Here is a 23,867-nt window from a genome sequence, read left to right as displayed (position 1 = left end):
ATCAACATTTTCTAATGATTCACATTATGATCTATTAATTATAAAGGTTAAACCTATCAATTTGGTTTGATCCATGGGATTTTTCTCTTACCCATATGGGGAAGGGCCTAGAAAGCCAGAGGGATAAAAAGCACACATAAGAGAAAGCCAATAGAATCAAAATGCTCACAAAAGTTCCATAGGACAGAATCAATCCGTGAGTAACTTTTTAAAGTAATTTAAAAATAAAAAAAAAAATTACCTACAAAATGTTTATACACATAAAAAGAATTCCCTCAATCCAAATCTAAACTAGCAGAATCGAGTCAGGCACGGGTGAAAGTTATGTCAAGTTAAGTGGGATCTAAATCTAGATCTTACCAAGTAAGACTAGGTTCAGGTTATGATGAAATTGTGTCAAAATTAAATGGAATTGACTTGTCCCACGTTGTGTCGAGTTAAATCAAGTCTAATTTTAATCAAGTCAAATAAAATTCAGATGAACTCAACTCATATCAGATTAAGTGAGATTAAGTCGAGTTATACCGATCCATGGATAGACAAATTTTGTCCTGTGCTTTTTTCTCTTAAGCAAATACAGATAAATAATACCAGATTAAAATTAATATTGAACTGGGATGGGTTAGGCCTGTGTCATTCTTTGTCCACACATATTTGTGTGTCACTTCGTTTGGAAAATATTTCCATATAAACTTCGAAAAAAGTCCTAAGAAAAGAAAGAAAGTATTTTAGAATGATTTTAAAAAATAAATAATTATTGAGAAATTAAAAAAAATGTATTAAAAATACATATTTCCCTTTTGAATTCGTTGTTATGAGAAGCCCTTAAAATTAAAAGGTTAACTACTGATTTTGTGATGTAAAATTGTAAATAGAGGTTATCAAACAATTAGGAGTAGAATCAGAAAACTGTGAACTTCTTATTTTAATGTTAATGAGCACTACATATTAAAGGAAAGTAAATAAGCAACATACAGTTTAAAGAAAAAGGAAAAAGGAAGAAACCCTTAACATCTACATAACTTTCAAAAGGATTGGTTCCCCTTCCCCTTTAGGAATCGAAATCCCTATATATATTATGACCCCAAAATAAAGTGACATCAGATTTACCTAAAAATCTAAGCTGATCATATGAAGCTCCTGCAGACCTGTTTGGTAAAATAGAGGTCGGAAACACCATGTTGTGTTCACTTCAATTAACTCCTCAAACTATGTACCACCAAAATTCTTGCTTACGCAGTCAGCCACACCTATTCTGTCATAATTTCCGACAAACCTCCTACAAAACCAGCTCTTGAGTCTCCAAGTTTGCCACAGCATTCCTTCATGTAGCTCTTGCAACATCCACCCAATTCTCTCTTATCCCAACCAAGACAAACATGAACAACTGGAGATTCCTTGCATTCTTTTGAAGAGCATTCATCTCTGCAACATGCACTGTCTTCTCCCTCCTTTGAACCCTCACAACAACACACAGCAGGCAAATTCTCGCATGTGTCTGAGCAGCCTTCACAGCAGGAACCTTTCTCTTTCTCTGCCAAACTTGAACAACCATGCATTGGTGATAATTCTTGTTCAACGATGATGTCAACGGATATTTCACCTGTCCCATTCTTCTCAAAGTCTGGACTACAACCTGACTTTTTATGATGCATGTCTTGGTTGGAATGTAAAACACTGCTGCATTTATGGTCTTTCAGGTTTTCACAACCAAGGATGGGGTGGCAATGGTCATTGGTGAGTTGTTGGCTCTCCTTTTGACAAGAAAGATGGGGATGGTAAGGGGAACTATGTGAAACTCCATCATGAGCAACCCTATCAACATGTTGGTTGTGGTAGTGTTTTGTTCCATGAGCCTTATGCCCCAAACAATTACCAACTGCATGATTATCTTCTGCATTTAGAATCAAACTGCTTGAATTCGAACCACCATGGTTTTCCGTTTCGAGCTTCTGGACTCCATCCTCATTCTTGTCACATCTTCCACGATGACAGTGATCGTGTTCATGGAGTTCATCGCTTCTTTTAAATAGATCATGACCCTTCATGGTGTTAGAATGATTAACAATTCCACGTAAACTTGAATCTGAAGAGCAGGGTGGAGATGTTGAGGAACTTGTCTGGGAGGAGACACACTGCTGAGGATGTTGATGTTGATCAAGTTGATTATGGCTATGATTTTGATGATCATGTTGATTACAGCTATGATGTTCATGTTGATTATGGTGATGATGTTCATAATGCTCATGCTCATGTTGATGTTGTAGATGATGATGATGATGGTGAGAGGAACTAACATGACTGCCACCACATTTCTGAGGTTGAGGTATGTTTTCTGTCTCATGGCTATGATGGTGATGGTGATCATGCTCATGCTCATGATCATGCTCATGTTGATGTTGTAGATGATGATGATGATGGTGAGAGGAACTAACATGACTGCCACCACATTTCTGAGGTTGAGACATGTTTTCTGTCTCATGGCTATGATGGTGATGGTGATCATGCTCGTGATCATGCTCATGTTGATGGTGGCGATGGTGATGGTGATCATGCTCATGCTCATGTTGATGGTGATGGTGATGGTGATCGTGCTCATGTTCATGATCATGACAATGTTGATGTTGATGGTGAGCATGATCATGGTCATGAGTACCACCACATCCACTTTTGTGGTTATGTGATTTAGTGGAAGATCTACATAAATTTCCTCCATGCTTGTGTCCTCTTCGAAGAAGTAACATGCTGTTCAAGATGACCAATAGACACGTTCCAACATCAGCAACAACTGCTGCCCAAACAAATGGATAACCACCAAGGGCCAAACCAATAATCGCAGCCTTAGTAGTGATTGACAAAATAATGTTTTCTAGCACTTTCCAACGTGTTCTTCTTGCAAGCTTAATGGCTTCTGGTATCTTCCTAATGTCATTTGACATAAGAATTATATTGCCCGTCTCACTTGCCAGTGCAGAACCTGAAATGCCCATTGAGATTCCAATATCAGCTGAAGCTAATGCCGGCGCATCGTTTATACCATCTCCAATCATGGCAGTTGGACCTTCCTTCTTAAATTCTGAGATGATTTTGACCTTGTCCTCTGGCAAAAGTTCTGCATGGACTAACTCCAGAGAATGCCCCAACTGTAGATGAAGTCATTGTTGCCATTAGTAATTAACTAAGGTTCCATTACTCAAACTTCACCATGGGAAGTTAATGTCAATAATATCGCATATTCAGATATTTACATATGGAAAACTGAATGGCCTACTGACATCTTACAGCATTCAAAAAATAAATTCACTCGTCAAAGCATTTATGTTCACTTTGAAAATAGAGAATTTGATCGTATTCAAAATCACTCTGGTGCCAGCTTGCTATAATTTAGCCATATTGTATTCAACAAGGTTTGGCCATATAACATCACATACCTGCTCCTGTGCTTGCATTGCAGCAGATTCACTATCTCCAGTGAGCATGGCTGTTTTGATTCCCAATAACTTCAACCGCTCAATTGCTTCCTGAACCCCTAACCTGCAAACATCTGAAAGAGAGAAAAGTCCAACTTGGGTTGCTCCTAGGTATATGTATCCAGTGGTCTTTCCTCTTGCAATCTCTCCTTGTAATATAGGAACTACAAAACAAAACCATCACAAATGAACACCTCACTCAGTTCCAAGAAAGAGAAGAAAAATTAAATATCAACCTCTACAGAGCATGAGGGTAAATTCTAATTGGGTTAAAGAGATATTGAAATGAGATATAGAAACTAAAACTATATTGTAATCTCTTTCCGTAACCATTATAGTATTACTACAAGGTTTACACCTCGAGGGAAAAGGCATTCACCTGTTTCAGACCCGGCCCTTGCAGCAATTTTTTTATTTCCGATGTAAATAACTCTGTCTTCCATTTTCCCACTAATTCCTTCCCCAGGAAAGTTTTCAAATTCTGTCACCTTTTCTGGCTCTGGTTCAATGGAGAGAGACCTTCCATAATCAACAATCGCAGATGCCAGTGGATGGCTTGACTTGCTCTCTACACTTGACACCCTGAAAAGTTGAATCTAAACTCATTCATCTCATGATTCAACAATTTATTTAATCCTTATTCTAAATAGGCTTCTGAAATTTCCTAACAAGATTATGTTATATCTGCCATACACAAGAAAAACTATCACTATCATCTGCTTGTATGTTTCTTTCATTAATATGTTTATTTTTTTAGTAAATAGTTTATAAACTAACACTCCTTGAATCACATATTGTCATATATATTAACCAAGTTTATTGAATTTTAGAATAATTTTCTTAAATGAACTATTTAAAATATGATCCATTCATAGTGCATGTAAATTAGACTTTTTTTTAACAATATTACATTTCAGAAGAAAGATGGACAGAAATAGCAGTGTAAGGGAAACGAGGGCTGTCCTTACCAGTAAAGCAATGTGTTCAAATCTATGTCTGCTGAAAGAGATTGAAACTGTGTGACCACAAAATCACCCTTCGTTATGGTACCCGTTTTGTCAAAGGCCATAACCTTGATTTTTGCAAGTGTTTCAAGATGATGACCCCCTTTGATGAGAAGACCTGATGTGGCTGCTCTGGTGTAAGCACAAAAGGTTGCAACTGGCGTTGAAAGGATGAGTGCACATGGACATCCACTTACTAAAACAACCAACGCTGTGTGAAGCCAGTATTTCTCTTTACGTGATTTTACCGCAACTGGAATCACTGCTACAAGGATTGCTATGATTACAACGGCTGAAAACATTAACAACAAAAGTAAGGCCAATGCAATGCAATTGAATGCAGGCAAGAAACCAATGACTGAAAAACTATTCTACTAAATCACAGTCAGAACTGAAAACGAGAAACAGAATCTATTTAGCAATGTTTAGATATCTAATGATGGATAGAATAGAATGAAATGAAATGAACTAATGTTACCATTTTGTAGTTTAGATATTTTGTAATTGAATGAACTAGGAAAAAAAATGGTTTAGTCGCTTTCCATAAATCCCAACATAGTGCATAGAGAAATATAGTTCGTCTCTTTTTATCTACTTATGCAATTCATTATGATATTATCGTATCTCTAACATTTGAGGGAAAGAAAAACAAGATATTGATGTACTTCCAATTTTATTTTAAATAATGGATCCTATAAGCATTACATATTATTCTATTTTTTATTTTATCAATTTCCATCATTTCAATCTAATGGAAGGCAATGCAAAGAATGCAAAAATGCAAGTAAAAATGACCTTTATTTGTAGAATTAACATTTGACAAGAAAGTAGTACGAAATGCAATGAAACCATTCAAAAGTGATTAAAACAAAAACTGGTGATTTTGACTAACCAGGGGTATAAAACTTGACAAACTTGTCAATCAATCTCTGAACGGTGGTTTTGCTGTTTTGAGCTTCTTCCACAAGCTTTGTCATTTTAGCCACCACACAGTCTTCAGCCAGTGCAGTAGTTTTCACACTGATATAACCTTTTAATCGATCAAGAAAACACGTTAACTTCACCAACTTGGTTTAGGAAAAAACTAATGACCAACTATTTTTCTTCTCATATTTTTTCTATTTTACCAATGACACGTTACACATAAGAACTAAGAAATTACCATTCAAATTGATGGTGCCAGCCCACACAGTAGAATCCTTTTGTTTTGCCACAGGGAATGATTCCCCAGTCAAAGTTTTCTCGTCAACTTCACAGGTTCCATCTAGAACAACTCCATCAATGGGTATCACCTCGCCTGCTTTAACAGCTAAAATGGTGTTTACTTTCACCTCATCAGCATCCACAACCTCTCCTGTTTCAGCTATAACTGCTTTTTGAGGGGTAATGTTCATCAAAGACGACATAGCTGCATTTGCCTGAATCAATACATTTTTGCAATTTAGAAGTTTAACTTACTGTCAGAATTGAAACAGAGAACCCTGCTTTTGTTTTCTATAGAGAACATCTACACATCACAAAAAATTGGCCACTTTACATGAACTCCATTCATTCAGTTTTCTTCATCAACATCATAACTATGTTAATAATTCTTGATTCTTAAATCACACATTTTTTTATGCTTTTGTGTAATCAATAATGCAATTAGACTTTTTATGTATAACCCAGGTTGCTTTCTTACATTCAAGAGTGTGTCAACCATTATCCATAAGTTTATATATATAGTATAATGATAAGGAATAAGTATCTGTGTTTGAGAAGTGCACACTTCAATTATGAAGTAATGATTACAATAAATCCGGGTCCACAAATTTATTATTAATTCAAGAATAAAACATTAATACTTGAGACAGTGTAAAGGATGATAAATAAATAAATAAATACCTTCCAAAAAAAATAAATGAATACCTTGTAACTTGCCCTTGATTCTAGCCATTCTGCAATTGAGAAGAGGAAAACGATGGTGCCGGCTTCCAAATAATCATCCATTGCAATTGTCCCAATAACTGTCAAGTAAAAAGAAAAATAGAGATATGTAAATCTTATAATAAATTTTTTTTCATATAATCAGAAGTTCATTATATAATAATTAAAGAGTAACACTCTTCTTTCTTAGGCTCTATATATATTATTAAACTGAGAGAAAATATATAATATTTAACAACAATCCTTTTTTTCTCATTGGACAGAAACGGTTACATGAATCGAATAATGAAAGTGTTCTTTTATGGTAAATCATATATATGTATAATATAAACTGTTGATTATTTAGTTAATTTGGATAACAATAAAGTTTGATTCCATAAGACGTTAGCATATATCTTGTTTTGTTTGCTTCTATGAAATGTTTGATGCAGATAGTAGAAAAGACATTTGAGGGGGGTGAGGTTTGTCCCTTTCATACCGCTTCAATAATACAAGTTAGTACTTGTCGTTAAGAAAATCTGACAAGACAAAGTATTATCAGCAGTGCGAGGGAACCGCTGTGACGAGCCGTTTTCATCAGTTTAAATTTATGAACAAACGGTGATGTTTGTTCGTTACAGAGCAGATTTTCAGTGTGTTCGGATGGATGCACTTTAATGCCACATTTTATGTGGTTTTTCACTTCTGAGTTCAACTTACACTAGTTTCAGCTTCCGTCATAAACTGAGTTATGAATGCATTTCAAGAGCACATTCTTGCACTAGCAAATCTCACTTGATATCACTTTATATAAATATATACAAATTTCACTTCTTTTTAAACACTTATTGTCTATCACTTTGCATGAGAAAAATATATGAAATCATTCAAGTTTCAAAGATTGCGAAAGAGAATCATATTTGTTACAAGGATGTGAGAATCTCTCATGTGATTCTTCACGTGATTATATTAGGTGGAAAAACAAATGAAGATGAATATTTTAAACATGGCAGAATCTGTCGGTTGTGCTGATTCAGGATTTTTGTTGTCAGTGGTTGTTTTGGGTTGAGTTTGAATTTAATGAGAACCAAGATTTTTTTTTTTTTGCTTTATCAAAAACTAGCAAGTGTGCTGTAAGGTTATTTTTATGAAAGAAAAAACAATTTTCTGGAAGTTTAAATGGTTAGTTTGGAAATAAATATTCATAATTTAATAAGCTAAATATAAAATTACATAAGAAAAAACAATTTACTGCAAGTTAATAAGTTATAAAAGAAAAAACAATTTACTAAAAGTTTAACAATTTAAAAAACTGAGAGTTTAGCGGAGTTTAAATGGTGGAACTTTAGGGGTTTCCATGGGATTATCAAACTATGTTTTCAAATTTTAGAGATTGTTCTCAACTATAGGTAACAAACCAGGGTTAAAATCATCAGAAATACTAGCAATAAATCTCTTAAATATTTTTTTATAGCGAATTAAAAAAAATATAAATAGTAATTTAAGAAAAAAAAATACAATGGTGCGTGTTATTTTAAAGAAAAATATGCTAAAAATACTCAATCTATTATTTAGAAAATTAAGATAAAATAAGAAGAATTTTCGAAAAAAACAATTAATACTTCTAAAATGGGTAGAAAAAAAAATGGAAAACATGGCAAAGATGGGGGTTAAAGTTTATCTGAAGACATCTTAAATAATGATATAAAATTTAAAAAATTTATTCAAACAGAATATGATAATATATAATCCAAAATGTGCCATGATTCATCTAGTATGTGAACCTTTTCCGAGTTCTTCTAAATTTTATGTGAAGGAAATTTAACAAGTGAATTGAGAATCGAGTAGCAGTCCAACTTAATAAACAGAAGATGAAATTGTTGAAAAGTACCCATTTCATTTTTAATTAAATGTTCCATTTAAATTTTATGAAGAAAAAAAAATGCCCGTCCAACCTTTTGTCCGGTATAGTATTAGGACAAACAAAAGGAAAGAGGAATATTTTGTTATAATTATTAGTAATTAAATTAATTTTATAATTACAGAAGCTACAGTTTTGTCACGGCTTCTGCTAGTGTATTTTAAAAATAATAAATAAATAAATAAAAATATGAGAAATGAAGTAAATTACCTGCTATGATCATGAGAATGCTAATGTCAATTCTACGATTTCGAATGGAGGCAATGGCCTTTAGGATGATAGGGTAAACACCAGCAGCAACTGCACCAAGTGCTACATACTTCATGGGATGGTAAACAAATTTCAGAAGGGAAACCAAAAGTAGAACACCAGATGCAATTGAGTATGGGTTTGGCCATCTTTTCTTGTGCTTTTCATCTCCATGTACTCTGATATTCGCTTCTAATCTTGCTTGATTCAATGCCTTAACTGCCATCACAAACTTTTATTATTCATTTGTCACTTTCCTTTTCATCAAAATCAATTCTTTTTGCATCACAAAAGATAAAGTTGGTCTTAAAGCAAAAAGATATACATAAACACCCTAACTTTATTCATATGCTACAAATGCTATGTACATAGTTATAGGAATAATACTCCAATTCCACAAGGAAAACTATACATAATTACTATACACTTCCACAGCTAACCCAAGTTTTACTCCTTAATTCATAATACTTATACCTAAAGTGTACTTTCATTATATTTTTTTAAAATTTGCGTTTATCTCACCTTGTTATAGTCATATTCATTTATAAGATTTTTGAGCATGGAATTTTAATTTTTAATAATGACACTAGAATCATCTTCAAAATGTAAATACATATATTTAAAAAAATGTGGGTCTCTGTGACTGAATGAATTCTATTTAATTAAGATTAAATAAAATGTTGATTTTATAAAAAAAAAATTATGGTTGATGAATTAATCTTAAGAACATGAAATCTAAAACAGGCAAAGTTTGCAAATCTATTTCACTCCCTGCAAACATGAGATTTGCGGACTCTAATCAAAAGAAACCGTTTTGGTCATAATTTGTGTCCAAGTGGAAAAGTTGAGATAAAGAGGCACACTTCCTTTTTCATTCGTAATGGTGCTCTTATTTCTTTAACATCAACACGTTACGTTTTGTGGAAAAGGAAACTTTGTGAAAAAGTTGATAATGGTGCTCTTATTTCTTGGAAAAAAGATGCCCAAGTAAGCAAGATCATCCACCAAAGCAAACTTCTTTGTGTTCTACCTTTTACCGCGGCTAGAATACAAGCATGGCAATTATTAATGAAAAATAGTTATTTTGGTTTTTTTTTAACTTATTCTGAATTCCGCATAATTGTTTGAAAAAAAACTAACAATTTCTCGAAATTAACAAAGTACAAGTACCATAAACTCGTTTTCATAATTAACTCCTCTTAATCAAGGAAAAGAATCTTTTACCCCCATTCGATAAACCGGTACAAAAAATTGGGTAATCCTATAATCGCACCTCTATTTTCAAGCAGTGAGCTCCAATGTGGAGTGGTCTACTCAATTTGGAAATTTGGACTAAAATTTGGAAATTACTTTTATCAGTTTTAATTAATGATAATAAATTTTAATGTACGAAACGAAGAAAGAAAAATATTAATTTCTAAATAAAAAATACTTTTAAAAAAAAATCAATTTCAATCCACGAGAACACTTCAAACAGGGGGGAAAAGTTCTGTCCTTCGCTCCATATACGATTAAATGCTATGCATGTCACAAGCTTCATCCTAGAATATCGTGATTGTGGCACAGTGCGCAGTTCAAAATTTTGTGAGCATTAATGATGTAGTATTTTGTCAACTTTCTGTGAGTACAGAATAACAAACAAAATGGTCAAGAAGAGGAGGATAAAGTGATATTGGAGAGAATAATGTACCGATTTGAAGTTGCGAAATGGCAAGAGTGTCATGGAGAACAATGACAGTTCGTGAAGGAACTATCACAGAAACCTCTTTGATTCCTTCAAGAGGCTTTAAGATGTTTTCAATGAGTGGCACTTCAGAGGAGCAGCAGAGACCCAGCACATCAAAGTAGCTTTTCTGCAATTTTTTACTCTTCTCCATGACTTCCAAAGCTTTGATCAAAACACCTGTGCCACCCCCAAAACAACAATCACCCAGAGGAAAGTCCTTTCGGATTCAGTAACCAAATTAAGAAAACACAAAGGAAAAACATGTGATTATTCTGAAAAAAAGAAAATAGAGGTAACGCTAAAGGGACCACAAATTAGAACAAAAAAAAAACGCCTCTTTCTTAACACAAACAGTTAACGAAACCGTTAAACAAGTAAGGTGTGGAACCATGTATGATATGAGATAAATAAAAAAAATGGTACAAGGTAGGAAGAGAAACTGGTGAGAGATAGAGAGAGAAAGAAGACCACCTTGTTGTGAGGAGAGAGAAGAGGAATATGGTGGTGATGCCAATGGTGTGTGAAGCGGTGCAAGACGAATGGGAGCTTAAGTAGGCAAACTCTGAGTGGGGTATTCCGGACAAAAATATTTTAAAAAATCAGAAAAGTTATTTTTGACACCCCACTTTTTTTTTTATCTTAGATGGCTTTGAGAGCCCTGAATAATAATAAAATATTAAACTAAGTTGTTCAATTAATGTAAATTAAATTACTGAAGATAAACTTAAAATAAGTATTGATGGTGGTATAAATTTAACTGGAATCATCACTCAAGACAAAAAAAAAATAAAATAGAAGAGATAAGACTTGTAACATAAGAAGAGGTTAAGACATTTTTCTTAAATAACGTGTCCGTGGATACATATATTAATGTTGATACTTATATGACACTTATAGGTTATTTATTGGTGAAATGTTTAATTTTAAAAAAATTATTGAATTTTTTATAATTATAACACGGTATTAACTCAATTTTAAAAATGATAAATAAAATAATTTTCTAAAAAGTTAAATTTATTATATAAATTTTTATTATGATTATAAAAATAAAAAATAAATTCTTTTAAACATGTTTTCCTCTATATAAATATTTATTATCAATTTATATAATTTATAATTATATAATATATAAATTCGTATGTCATATCTTATATTTTAAAAATTATATTATTTCCATATTTTTGTCTGAATTACAGTATTCATATCCATGTTTGCGCTGCATTGACATAACCAGGTTTTACTTCAAAAAAAAATACTAAGTTGAAAAATTAATTAAAGCACCAATTACTTAACACACTTCAATTATTATTTAATTTTTTTAGGGAGGGATGAGACAAGTGTAGTGGAGAATCAATAAGATTAATGGAATCCACCTATGAATCCACATTTTCTCTTTATTTTTAGTACCATAGGAGTTTAAACATTCCAACCAAAGACATCATCACAAAACATGATCTTCTTTTTTTAATTCTTTAATTTACTCCACGAGATACATAAGACCTGACTTTTGTAACGTTGTTAAGAACGACCCGAAACTGTTCTCAAATTAATCTTTAACAGTATACTTCTTAAATGAAAAGGTATATAAAGAATTAGGAAATAGTTTGTTTGCAATTATATTAATTCTGTAAATGTTGATTAACTCGTGTTGTGATGTTACAACTGGTTAGCCAAGTTATAATTTGATTTCTTTCTTCTTCACATGTATCTTTATCTAGTAACGTATTTTATAATTTGATGTCTTGTGTTTCTTTTCTTCTTCTTTGTAGGTATCTTTGTCTAATCTAGAAACAAACGCACGTTATGTTTCAGAATGTTTTTTCAACAATAAATTTGTATCTCTTTTTAACAAAAAAATTTAAATCTTGATTTGTCTTATTTTATGAAAGCTTGTCTGTTATTTAACTCCCATTATGACTTCTATCGTCTAACTTTATCCCTTTATCCACGTTTCCTTCGATCCTAGCTAAATGTTTTACCCTTCTGGGATAAAAACTTTAAATAAAATTATCTCTAAATTAAATTAATAAAGGTTTGTGAAGTTTTAATTTAATTTCAATAATTGCAATTTTATAGTTAAGTCTAATCATGAATCTGAATCAATTTATTTATAAAATGTTTATACATTACCATAACAGACTCAATTTCTCATCACCCTTTTTTTTTATTTTCCTATGTAACACCTTTTTATTTTTATTTCCCTAACTATTTCAAAAGTAAAAAAAATAAATTTTAAAAATTAATAATTTTAATTTTAATTTTGAATGTATTAAAAAAAATTAATAGTTATTAATGAATAAAGAAATGGATTTTTACAAAATAAAAACAAAAAAAGTAATAAATTAAAAAGGTGTAGTTTAATTTTTTTTAAATAAAAAAAATAAAAAATTAAACCCTACCACAACATAAAAGTTGAATCTATAAACATAAATTAGTATTTATTTTTTATTATTGATGATGTAATCATGTTAATTTCAAATAAAAAATATAAGACATAACTATCAAAAAAATCAAAGTCAATTAGTATTAACTAGTAGTGGACACACAAATAATATTAAAGAGTCTACTCATTTTTAAGCATTAAATATAACATTTGCATTAGTTTATTTTTTTTAGGATTTTGCATTTAGAGTAGACACTTCAATTTTATATGTGTATCCACTACTAATTAATACTAATTGACTTTAATTTTTTTTATAATTATGTCCTGTATTTTTTTACTTGAAATTAACATGATAGCATCATCAATAATAATAAATAAATACTAATTTTTGTTTATAGATTCAACTTTTATGTTGTTGTAGAGTTTAATTTTTTATTTCTTCATTCTTAACAAAAAATTAAGCTAAATATTTTTAATTTATTACTTTTTTTTATTTTTTAAAAACCCATTTCTTTATTCATTAATAACTATTTTAAACATTAAAAATATTTATTTTTTAATGTATTCAAAAATTAAAATTATCATTTTTTTTAATTTATTAATTTTTGAAATGGTGTTAGATAGGGAAATAAAAAAAAGGTGTAGATAGGAAAATAAAAACAAAAAGGTGCTAGATAGGAAAATAAAAACAAAAGGATGTTAGATGAAAATAAAAGTGTAAATAGTGTTATATGAAAAATTGAATTTACATGTTTTTAATTAAAATAATTATTTATTATAATTACCAATTTCCAAGCCTATAGTTGGAGAAAACAAACCTTTCATAAGCATTTGGAAAAGTAAAAAAAAAAATCAAATTAGTTTTTTCGTAAATTAAAATTAGTATAAATTGTATAAAAACTTGAATCTGAATTAATTATTAAAAAAACCATGTTCATAACCACAGCATGAATTTTATCCCTGCTTCTGAGTCTGCTGATGTCTTCTCTTTCCTTTCCTTTATTGTGGACTTTTGCTAGTAACTAATGCATGCCTCTGCACTTCTGTAAAGAGAAACACTCATCCCAACACATCTTTCTGCTATTTCTTAACTATTTTAAATTGGTAAGGTAATATACTGATAACTTGGACCAGATTATAATTAAAATAAAAAAAATATTATTTTAATAAAATAAAGTAATTTTTAAATTACATGATCTCACATCATATTTATAAATGAATGTTCTTCAAATTAAGTTGTTCTCATCTCATTGTGTAATCACATTATATGTATAATCTCCTTATAATGAAAGATAAATCAGTTTAAATTGAAATTATTATTGGCAATATCTCATAAGTGACCTGAATTCAGTTTAAAGAAAACGATAGAATTAAGAATATATGTTTTTAAAAAGATAATATAATAATATGTATGCAGTTGCCATGCCACTACTTTAACTACGTAGTGTAACACATCAAAATCTCACCATAACTTCTTCTTCTGTTTTTGGTGAGACGCTATCATAAATTTATATCAGTAGTAAGGGACAAATTCAGTAGACACACAGAGGAAGAGAACTATAATAAGTAACATACTTAATGCTTTGCCCATACTATTTTAAATTTAAATAACATTTAAATTATAAACAAAAATAAATTATTACAAAATGACATAATAACAAATTAAAATAGAAAAAAATTATAGTAACAAAATTACTAGTGAGAATTTAATTATTGTCACAAAATATTAATAGTGACATATTTATAACATTTAGTGATGAATATGTATATCACTGAAACTAATTTTTCTTGTAGTGACATAATTATATTAAGGATTATTTTTTTAATAATGTGTTAGAAATTGTATTGCTTTCCAAAAGTTTACAAACACAAGGTTTTGCGTACTTTTTAAAAAATATTTTGAATGGATTTTAGGTTTGATAAGTTTTATGTTTCAATTCATGAGTATTTTTATTTTTTTTATAAAAACTCTCATGGCATCATTATGAAACTAAGTAGGCTGACACTTCAAGTAACAACAATCATCTTTCATTAGTGAAAAAAAATATTATTAAAAAAAGGAAAAGAAAAGAAATACAAAAAAAATATAAGAGGACTAAACCGAAACTCATATATTAACAAAAACGGTACATATGTAATTTATACCTATTAATAAAGAACTCTAAGAAAATACTAGATAAAAAGTCTATTATACCAATGAAAATATTCTTTATGAATAAAGTCTAACTTAGCAAGTTTATCAACACATGCATTCTCTTTACACAAAATGTGAGAAACCTTAAACCTGATTTTTCCACAATAATTATGACAAGTGTTACACCTATTACAAAGCATCCAATGAACATTAATCCTAACAGTAAATGCAGCACAAATCAAGGCAAAATCACATTCAAGTCATAAACTAGTAAAACCCATCTTTTGAGTTTGTTCAATAGCATGTATAACTTCATAAAACTCAGCAACCAAAGTAGTCTGAACATCAAGGAAAACAAAGAAACCACTAATAAATTCCCCCACACTCCCACGGAAAATACCAACACAAGTAGAAAAACCAGGAGAACCCTTAGCAGCACCATCAATGTTTATTTTAACCCAACCTGGAGAAGGAAACTCCCATCAAACAGGAAGAGGAGATAAAACTTTACCACTACGAGTATTAATACCAAAAAATTTAAGCACATTGAAATCAACACATATCATTTCGCATAGAACTTTTAGACGAATTACCCACTAGACAAGTGAGATCTTTAATGACCGAAATGACCTCAGAAACATCAATTTTAACCTAAAATCTAGTATAATTTATCATACGTCATATTATCCAAATAGTAAAAGTTATCACAACAAGTTTAATCAAATTAACCAAAGGACTACCATCACTCTTAATACAAGAAAGGAGATCATCCACATTAGAAAAATGAGAAGTAAGGAAAATTTGTCGAACTCAACTCCAAATATGCATAACATTAGGACATTCAAAAAATAAATGGTGAATAGATTCCTCATGCTTTTCACAAAGCATACACATAGAACATATATGCAAACCACTATACTGAATGTGTTGATTTGTAGGTAGTCGCCCATGAAAAACTTTCCAGATAACTAGAGTTGTGGAAGGAGGTATATATATGAAGCCCAAATGAGTTTACCCCAGTCATAGGGAATTCCAGGATTCAAGAAAAAAGTCCTAGCCGACTTAAGAATGAAACGCCCAGAATCTTCCAAAATTTAATTAGGAATATCATGTTCCTGCCTAATCATGATATGTTCAAAAAACTAAGGCATCTGTCGTAATGGCAAGGAAATAATCCAATCACTATCAGTCCAAAATTGAGAAACTGTATCTAATATTCTAGAACCATCAGGTACCCCTCCAATGATTGATAAAGAAGGAGTGGAACACCATTTATCATTCCAAAAATTAATAAAAGTACTTGTACCAACAGTCCAAGAAGTCTGTTCAAGAATAGTGTAATAAAATTGTTTAATCTTAGGTCAAATAGAGGAGGATATATAAACCATTCTAAATTGGTACTTTGATTTAAGAACTCTGGTTTTCAAAAGAAGAGACTAAGGCTTGTTACTATAAGCAAAATTCCAAATAAGCTTAAGAAGATACACATTATTTTCATGATAGAGATTAATAATCTTCAGTCCTTCATTCTCAAGAGGATAACAGATCTTAGCTCAATTAACTGTAGTTATGCTTTTTTCATAATATCACCAGTCCAAATAAAATTTCTGCTCCAATGCTCAACTTGCTTAATAATAGAAACTGGTCATTTATATATGTTAAAACTATAAGCTAAAAAACTAGTAATGATTGTATTAACCAACTGGATCTGACCCATCATGCTAAAAGATTTCCCTTTCCAAAATGCTAGTTTTAATTTGACTTTATCAAACAAATATTAAAGAAAATGAGTATTTTTGTTTATAGTATGTAAAATCTTCTTTAAACTGAGTACTTAATATACTAAAAGTTTCAATTCATATGGCATGCATGATATATTAATATATAATATACAATATATTTATTGTTATAGTAAAACTAATATTGAAGGATAAAAAGATAATTTTTTAAATATTTTAAAATTTAAATAAAAATAATTATAAATAAATATTTATTTTAATGAATTATTTAAGTTAAATATTTAGGTATCAATTTTAAAAAAATATTAAATACTTAAAATTCAAAATCAATCATATATATTGAATAATGAAACTTATTTAAGTTAAATTTTAACCAACAATGAAAAATGTATTAAAAGAAATTATTAAAATATACTATCACTAGTACAAAATATCAAAACCACAACTCTTCTAAAGACGGTTAATAGAAAGTTGTCGTAAAAAATAGGTGGTGGAAATTTCGTAATTATATTGTGTTTTTAACGTCGTTAAAAATGGTTCTTGGAGACATATAAAGACGGTTCTGGGAAGAACCGATGTTAAAAAGTGTTCTGTGAGAGATATAAAGACAATTCTAGGAAGAATCGTCGTTAAAAAGTGTAAAATTTTCGAAAAAAAAAGTTGTGTTGCACATGTCTCCCTCTCTTATTTTGTCCTGCGCTCCTTTTCAATATCACTTCTTTCACTCTAACTCTCACACACTCGTCTCTCTGCCACCACACTCCAACTGCGACCTCCACCACACCACGAAACCGCCACCATGTAACTAACTATCGCACGACCTCCATTACTCCAGTCATGCGACACCGCAAGCTTCACCCTCACTCCAGTTGTGCGACATCGCAACCTTCAACCTCACACCAATCGCGACACCGCAACCTCCACCACACTGCGAAATCGTCGTCGCGCAACCTCCATCACTCCAGTCGCGCAACCTGGCCCTTGTTGCACCGCACTGGAAAAGTGCCAGCTCGCGCGACACCGCAACCTTCACCCTCAATCCCAGTCGCACCACATCGAAAATTTGCTAGCTCCGTCGTCCAGCTCTATGCGACACTGCCCAAAGCATGACCTTCGTACCGAGCTGCTCCCCACCAGAGTTCTTCCCTCCATTTCTGCACCAACTTTTTATTATTTTATTTATTATATAACTACACCCAAATTAACGATGACCGTTTTAAAATGCTCTTTTTAACTGTCCTTAATGTTATTTTCTGCAGTAGTGTATTATCACTTTCAAAAATATTAAAAATACATTTTACAACACTCTTTTTTCTTTAAAAATCATAATTTTTTTTATAGGATTCTATTCTTATTTAACAAGTTTCATTGGTGATTTTATAAATATTTAATAAGGTTAACTATTAATAAAAAATGTATTTCCTAAAAATACATATTAAAGTACCCGCCGTGATAATCTTTTACAAAAAAACTAATACACTAAAGAAAATAAAAAGAAAAGGCACAATAGCATAAATGAAAAACATGAAAGATGCTATTCCATGACGTCACCCACGTATATATTATCAATTCAGTTCAGTAGTTAATTCATAATTTATAATTATATATTAATTTTTTTTATTTATGTCATACTTGGTTAAAATCAAATAACTGTAAGTATATGATCAAAAATATTAATTGTACTTTAAAAGTAATTTATATAAATTTAAATATTTATTAATAAGAACATATTCATTATAGATCATATAATTGGTCATAAGATTATAAGACATGGAATTTTATAAAATTTTACATTGAAATATGCTGATATAATATAAAAAATAAGATTCTAGATATAAAAATAAAAATTTATTTTTTATCTTGAATATATATATATATATATATATAAATTTTATAGATATTAAAGTGATATGAACAAAATATATTATTTTAAATATTAAAAATAGTCACGTGATTAGATAACAACGACAAAACTGTGGGATAATCGACCTGTGTGAGTGTGACTTACAAGTTACCAAAACCCATCTTTTATCTGTTTTCATCAAAGAAACATTATTCAACAAGATAGTTACAATGAACAATTCAAAAATAAATAAAAATGGAATAGTTACAATGAGTTGAAAATTCTCCATTCCCATCACAGGAATTTGGTTAATTGTTTGAGAGGAAAAGTAAAAAAAAAAAGGGGGGGGGGGGGGGGGGGAGAGAAGACAGTTAAAGAAACAATATGAAAATGGCATGAGGGTTCATGCATGCAAGAGACAAGTGAATGAGATCCAAACATAGAATTCTAGTCAATTCCAAACAAGATTGGTTAACGGTTTGGTTCCCCTAAACTGTCCCTTACTGATCAATTTAACCCAAATATGAGAATCCAAAATTTCATTATAAGATGCTGGTAACAAGTTATATAGTATACAACAAAAATTCATATTTATTGTCTTAAAATATAAAATAGTATGTTAGATATTGTTTTGTTCATTAAGATAATACCATAAAAGTTAATCATCATGTGTGAGATAATACGATAAGAGTTAATCATCATGTGTGAGATAATACGATAAGAGTTAATCATTATGTGTATTGTTAGTTTTATAATTTGAACCTCTATCACATCTTTATTCATAAAAAACGAATGAGTGAATTAAAAGAAAAATATATATTTAAAATATTATTAGTATCAATTTTTAAGGTAGGACTATTACACTACCGGAATAAATATAATGTTTTTTATTTTGTTTGAGTTTCTTTATGGTTTATGTTAAAAAATATTTTCTTCTCAGAAATACAACATATTCTTATTTATTGTTTTTTTTATTTTAATTGAATATAAAAAAAAATGACAAATGATAACATTTAAGGGAAGATTTCTTTGAATATTTTTTTTTCCATACAAATCTATAAAGAAGAACCAAAATATGTAAGATAATACGTAATTGATTGTGGTATATATTTTTATATTTTTAAAACGTATTTTAATCTACTATGGAATATCTCAAATAGGAAATATTGATGTTAAAAGTAAATTGAGTTTCAGAGTTCAGTAAAACTAAATATATTCTATTTGAGTTAAACTAATTATAAAAGTTGTAACGTCACGTAGAAACAAAACACAAATTCCTTTTCTCTCTCTATTTCTCAAACTTTCTTTCTACTCTCTAATGTCTTTCCTCCGTAACTCGTCCCTCATTTATTTCACAGTATGATCACATCTCGCTAAGTGATTAAAATATTTTCAACCAATCAGATTTTTAAACAAAATAAGTTTAGGATTTTTTTTCAATTTTTTTATTTGTGATTTCGTTATCAATTTTAGTGGAGTGAGAAACCTTAAACCTTAAACTCAGAACCTTAAATCCTAAATTCTAAATCTTAAATTATATATCCTAAATCTTATACCTTAAACCCTAAACTGAAATTTAGTTATGTTTCGATAAATTGCTCTAGATCCACAGGTTTTGTATAACGATTCTGACCTAGATTTTGGAAGATTAACTTAGAGATAAGTTCTTTACATAAGAGAAAATATAGTGTTATCTTTTAATAGAACTTTAGGTTAGAGATCTGGATGTGAAGGTAACGTAGTCACAAAGTTCTAAAAATTTATCACATCACTACAGGAAAATCATGAAATAAAAACTAATTTTAGAGACTAAAAATAATTAGTTGCTATAGTGACTAAATTAGAAATCAATTTAGAAACTAATTTTTTTTTCTAAATTAGCTTCTATTATTGTTAAATAGTTTCTAAATTGGTATCTAATTAGCTACCAAGGTTTTAACTACCAATTATTTAGTTGTTATTATGTTTGTTGAATATCCTGAATGTGTAGATCTATTGATTGTTGTATGTTGGGATTTAAAGAAGATTGAATAATCCTGAAATTGATTCATGTAATTTGGTTTTCTCTTTTGATTTATTTGTGCATATTATAAAATTTATATTTTCATTAGTTTACCCTTGTTTTTTTTTGTGTTGTGAACTGCGTGATGATTGTACTATGTACACAAACAGAAGTGTAGGAGGTCCCAGAAAACTTTAGGATACTTTAAACCTTATATTGTAAATTTATGTATTTCTATAAGTCACAATCTTGTAATGAAAATACTTTAAAATACTCTAATTTTGTATAGAATCCAACTAGAACTTGTATAGTAGAATTTGTATTTTAATAGTTATATGTATTTTCTAGAACTTTACATAAATCACTCACAATAGCACGATATAATATAGATTACCTACTTTTTTTTTTTATGTAACTTATTAGTTTTATTTTTTTAAAGTATAGAGATATATAATGTCTTTTCTTCCAATAATATTGAATAATTTTGTTTTTCTATTTATATATTTGTTTCTTATATTTTGTGTGTAGGTTAAGATTAGAAAGACGGGAAAGATCGATAATATAGTTAGAAGTTTATCACAGATGTTACTTTTTAATCAGTGATTTAGATTAATAGATTAATAAATGTTAGCAGTATATGAGGTTAAAAAAGTGTAATTAATTTAGACCTTAATTTTTGTTTTTGTTGGAGAAGAGATTTGATCTGGGGTGGACCCTCATAATAATTCATAGCGACCCCAAAATGGAGTTCACTTATATTTTTTATAATAACAACATGGGTGTTTCTTCCACTATCAGATAAAATTTTCATCCACCCGTAATTAAATGAAATGATTAAAATGTTTTATTTAATTTGTCTTTATTTTGAAAAGTTCTTTTTAAAATACATTTTAGAAAAATTATTTCAAAACGTATACTTTATGAAAAGTTTATTATGAAAATCTTTTTCAAAAATTGTTTTTCAGAAATTCTGTTTCTTTCCGTATAATGTTTTTATGGAATACGTTTTATAAATTTCAGAAAGAGGTGTTTTGAAAGTTTCTGAGAAAGATAATTTGGAAATCATTTAAAAAATATATAAAATTATCTTTTGAGAAATTGATGGGGTGCAGGAAACGTTTTGATAGGGTGCAGGAAGAAATACCCTAACAACATCATTACATTCCAGTAGGCCCAACACCACTAAGCCCCATTACCTGCATCAACAGATACCCTACTTTCCGTAGGAATCTACCCATCTTAAATTTGCATCTCTGTTTTTTAAAAAATAGAAAAAAAAACGAATTTTTTGTCACGTGACCTTTTCTTTCAAAGTAAAAACGATTCTTTTTCGTGAATTAGTAATAAAATTATATTTAATACTTTTTATTCTTTTTTTGTGACATTCTATCATTTTAGAATAAGTTTATGAATGAGATGCCTCCGAATTTAACTATATTCGTTCTTCGTATTAAAGTAAAAATTTAAATTTACTTTGTTACTGATATTTAACAGGTGCAAACTTTGACTTTTTTCTTTATGTCATCAGATAATAAATATATGTGTCCATATTTTATATTATTTAAATATTTATTAATTAAATTTTTATGAAAAAAATTAAAACAAAGAAAATAATAATTTAAATCTTCAATGTTAGATAATAAAAAAAATTATAATTACACAAAATTTAAAAAAATAATATTAACTAAAATTATTTTTGATTAATTTTAAAATATAAATAAGGTATATGTATATACATCCATTTTAAAATGGATATTAATCATATTCATCATAGATGAATTCAATATATATATATATATATATGAATATAAATTTCTTTATTATTTTAAATAAAATAAAAAAATGAAAATCAATTATAAATATACAATACTAAATATTTTTATTATCACTACAAAAGAATCATTAAATAGCAACTAAATTTAGACAAAAAAATAATTAGTTACTATATTAACTAAATTATATACTATTTTAGAATTAAAAAATTATTGATAACTAAAATGGTTTCTATTATTAATAAAAATTTATAAAATAGTTTCTAGGATTAAAAAGGTATAGTGTAACTTTCAGGTAGGGGTGGACAAAAAAATTCAATTATAACAAAATTGATCTATTTTTATATTGATCCAATCTATTAAATATCTATTTATTTAAATTTAGTTTTTATATTAATCTACATTTTATCAAATTTTCAGATCAGATATCCATTTTACTTAAACAGATCTTAGAAACTAGAAAATCTAGATTACCAATCACCTACGGACATTCCTCTGCATTTGTTAATAAGGAAGATGTTTTTAGAAATATCACACAGTAACTCTTAACGCTTCTCACGTCGGAAATTTTACCAAAATGGTGTAGTTTTTTTTTAGATTTACGTAAATGGGCAGATTTAGAAAATATTATAAGAATGGACATTTTTTGGTCAAAGTTGTCAATGGTGTAGGCAACATAAATTAAATTCCTTAACCTCCTACTTTTCTTCTTTTAATTAAAATTTCCAACCGGATTGGCAACTTCAGTTTAAATAAAATTGAATATTGGATTGGCAATTTCAATATATTTTATCTCAATCAAAGTTGTCAATTCAATTGTCAAGTTCACTTGATTTTATTTTTTTAACCAAATGATAATTAATATTTTTAAAAATAAAAAATACATAATTAAAAAAGTATTTTAATTATGAAAGTTGATATATAAGAAAATGATATATAAAGTTGAATAATTAAAATGAATATTTTTAACAATAATTTTAAATAAATTGGATTAAAAATGATTTGTTTGATAAATTAAAAATATTTAGTATTTTTTAAATATTGTTAAAGTTAAAAATACACTTATAAAAATGTGATATAATTTATGTATAAATTTTTAGATTATATAATATATGAAAGTATAAATTATATAATATGTAAAAAGTAATAATATACATGTATTTATGTAAAATAAATGTATTAAAAATAAAATATATTATTAAATATAAGTCATTAAAAAAGATGATATTAAAATATTTGATGAGAATAACATTACAAAGGATGATTCTACTGTCTAAATGGACAATTTACTCTGTTGTGACCTTCATTGCGACAATAAGAACATTTTTTTGTCTTGTTCTGAATTGATTGATCCATTTCATTATGCAAACGAGTCGTAATTGGTCGTCCCGAGTTTTTACGTCGCATGTGGGGTTCTGGTATGAAATTTGGCCCGGTATAAGTAGACCAATAATCCTCGTTTCAAACGGGGTGAAATTCAACTTGATATGCCTTTCTAATCGTGTGGATGTTGTAAACTGGATCAATGAATGTCGTCATTTGTAAATGACAAGAGGAACAAACGGCAATAACATGACGACAGGGAAGTCGAAGAGCTTGGAAGTGGCCACAATCACACCACCAATCAGTTAATCTAACTGTATATGATTGAGGTCGCCGACCATGTTGGGGGTGGCTAATTCTTGGACATCAAATTCAGAATTTTCTGCATTAAACCTT

General features: G+C 29.3%; 1 protein-coding gene across 1 annotated transcript; it reads right to left on the bottom strand.

Annotated features, from left to right (window-relative positions):
* Positions 1-896: 896 nt before the first annotated feature.
* Positions 897-11,091, bottom strand: LOC137807247 (cadmium/zinc-transporting ATPase HMA3-like). Its single transcript, XM_068607765.1, has 10 exons — positions 10,747-11,091; positions 10,240-10,452; positions 8,511-8,768; positions 6,383-6,480; positions 5,637-5,892; positions 5,367-5,504; positions 4,439-4,766; positions 3,850-4,052; positions 3,432-3,634; positions 897-3,143 (listed from the first exon to the last, which is right to left on the bottom strand). The coding sequence occupies exons 2-10, from the start codon at positions 10,424-10,426 to the stop codon at positions 1,251-1,253; spliced, it is 3,564 nt and encodes a 1,187-aa protein (XP_068463866.1). The 5' UTR covers positions 10,427-10,452; positions 10,747-11,091; the 3' UTR covers positions 897-1,250.
* Positions 11,092-23,867: the final 12,776 nt, after the last annotated feature.

This window comes from Phaseolus vulgaris, chromosome 3 (assembly GCF_000499845.2).
Source record: "Phaseolus vulgaris cultivar G19833 chromosome 3, P. vulgaris v2.0, whole genome shotgun sequence".
Lineage (NCBI taxonomy): Eukaryota > Viridiplantae > Streptophyta > Magnoliopsida > Fabales > Fabaceae > Phaseolus > Phaseolus vulgaris.
The sequence above is the reverse complement of the archived record's forward strand: the minus strand, read 5'-3'. Positions and strand labels throughout refer to the sequence as shown.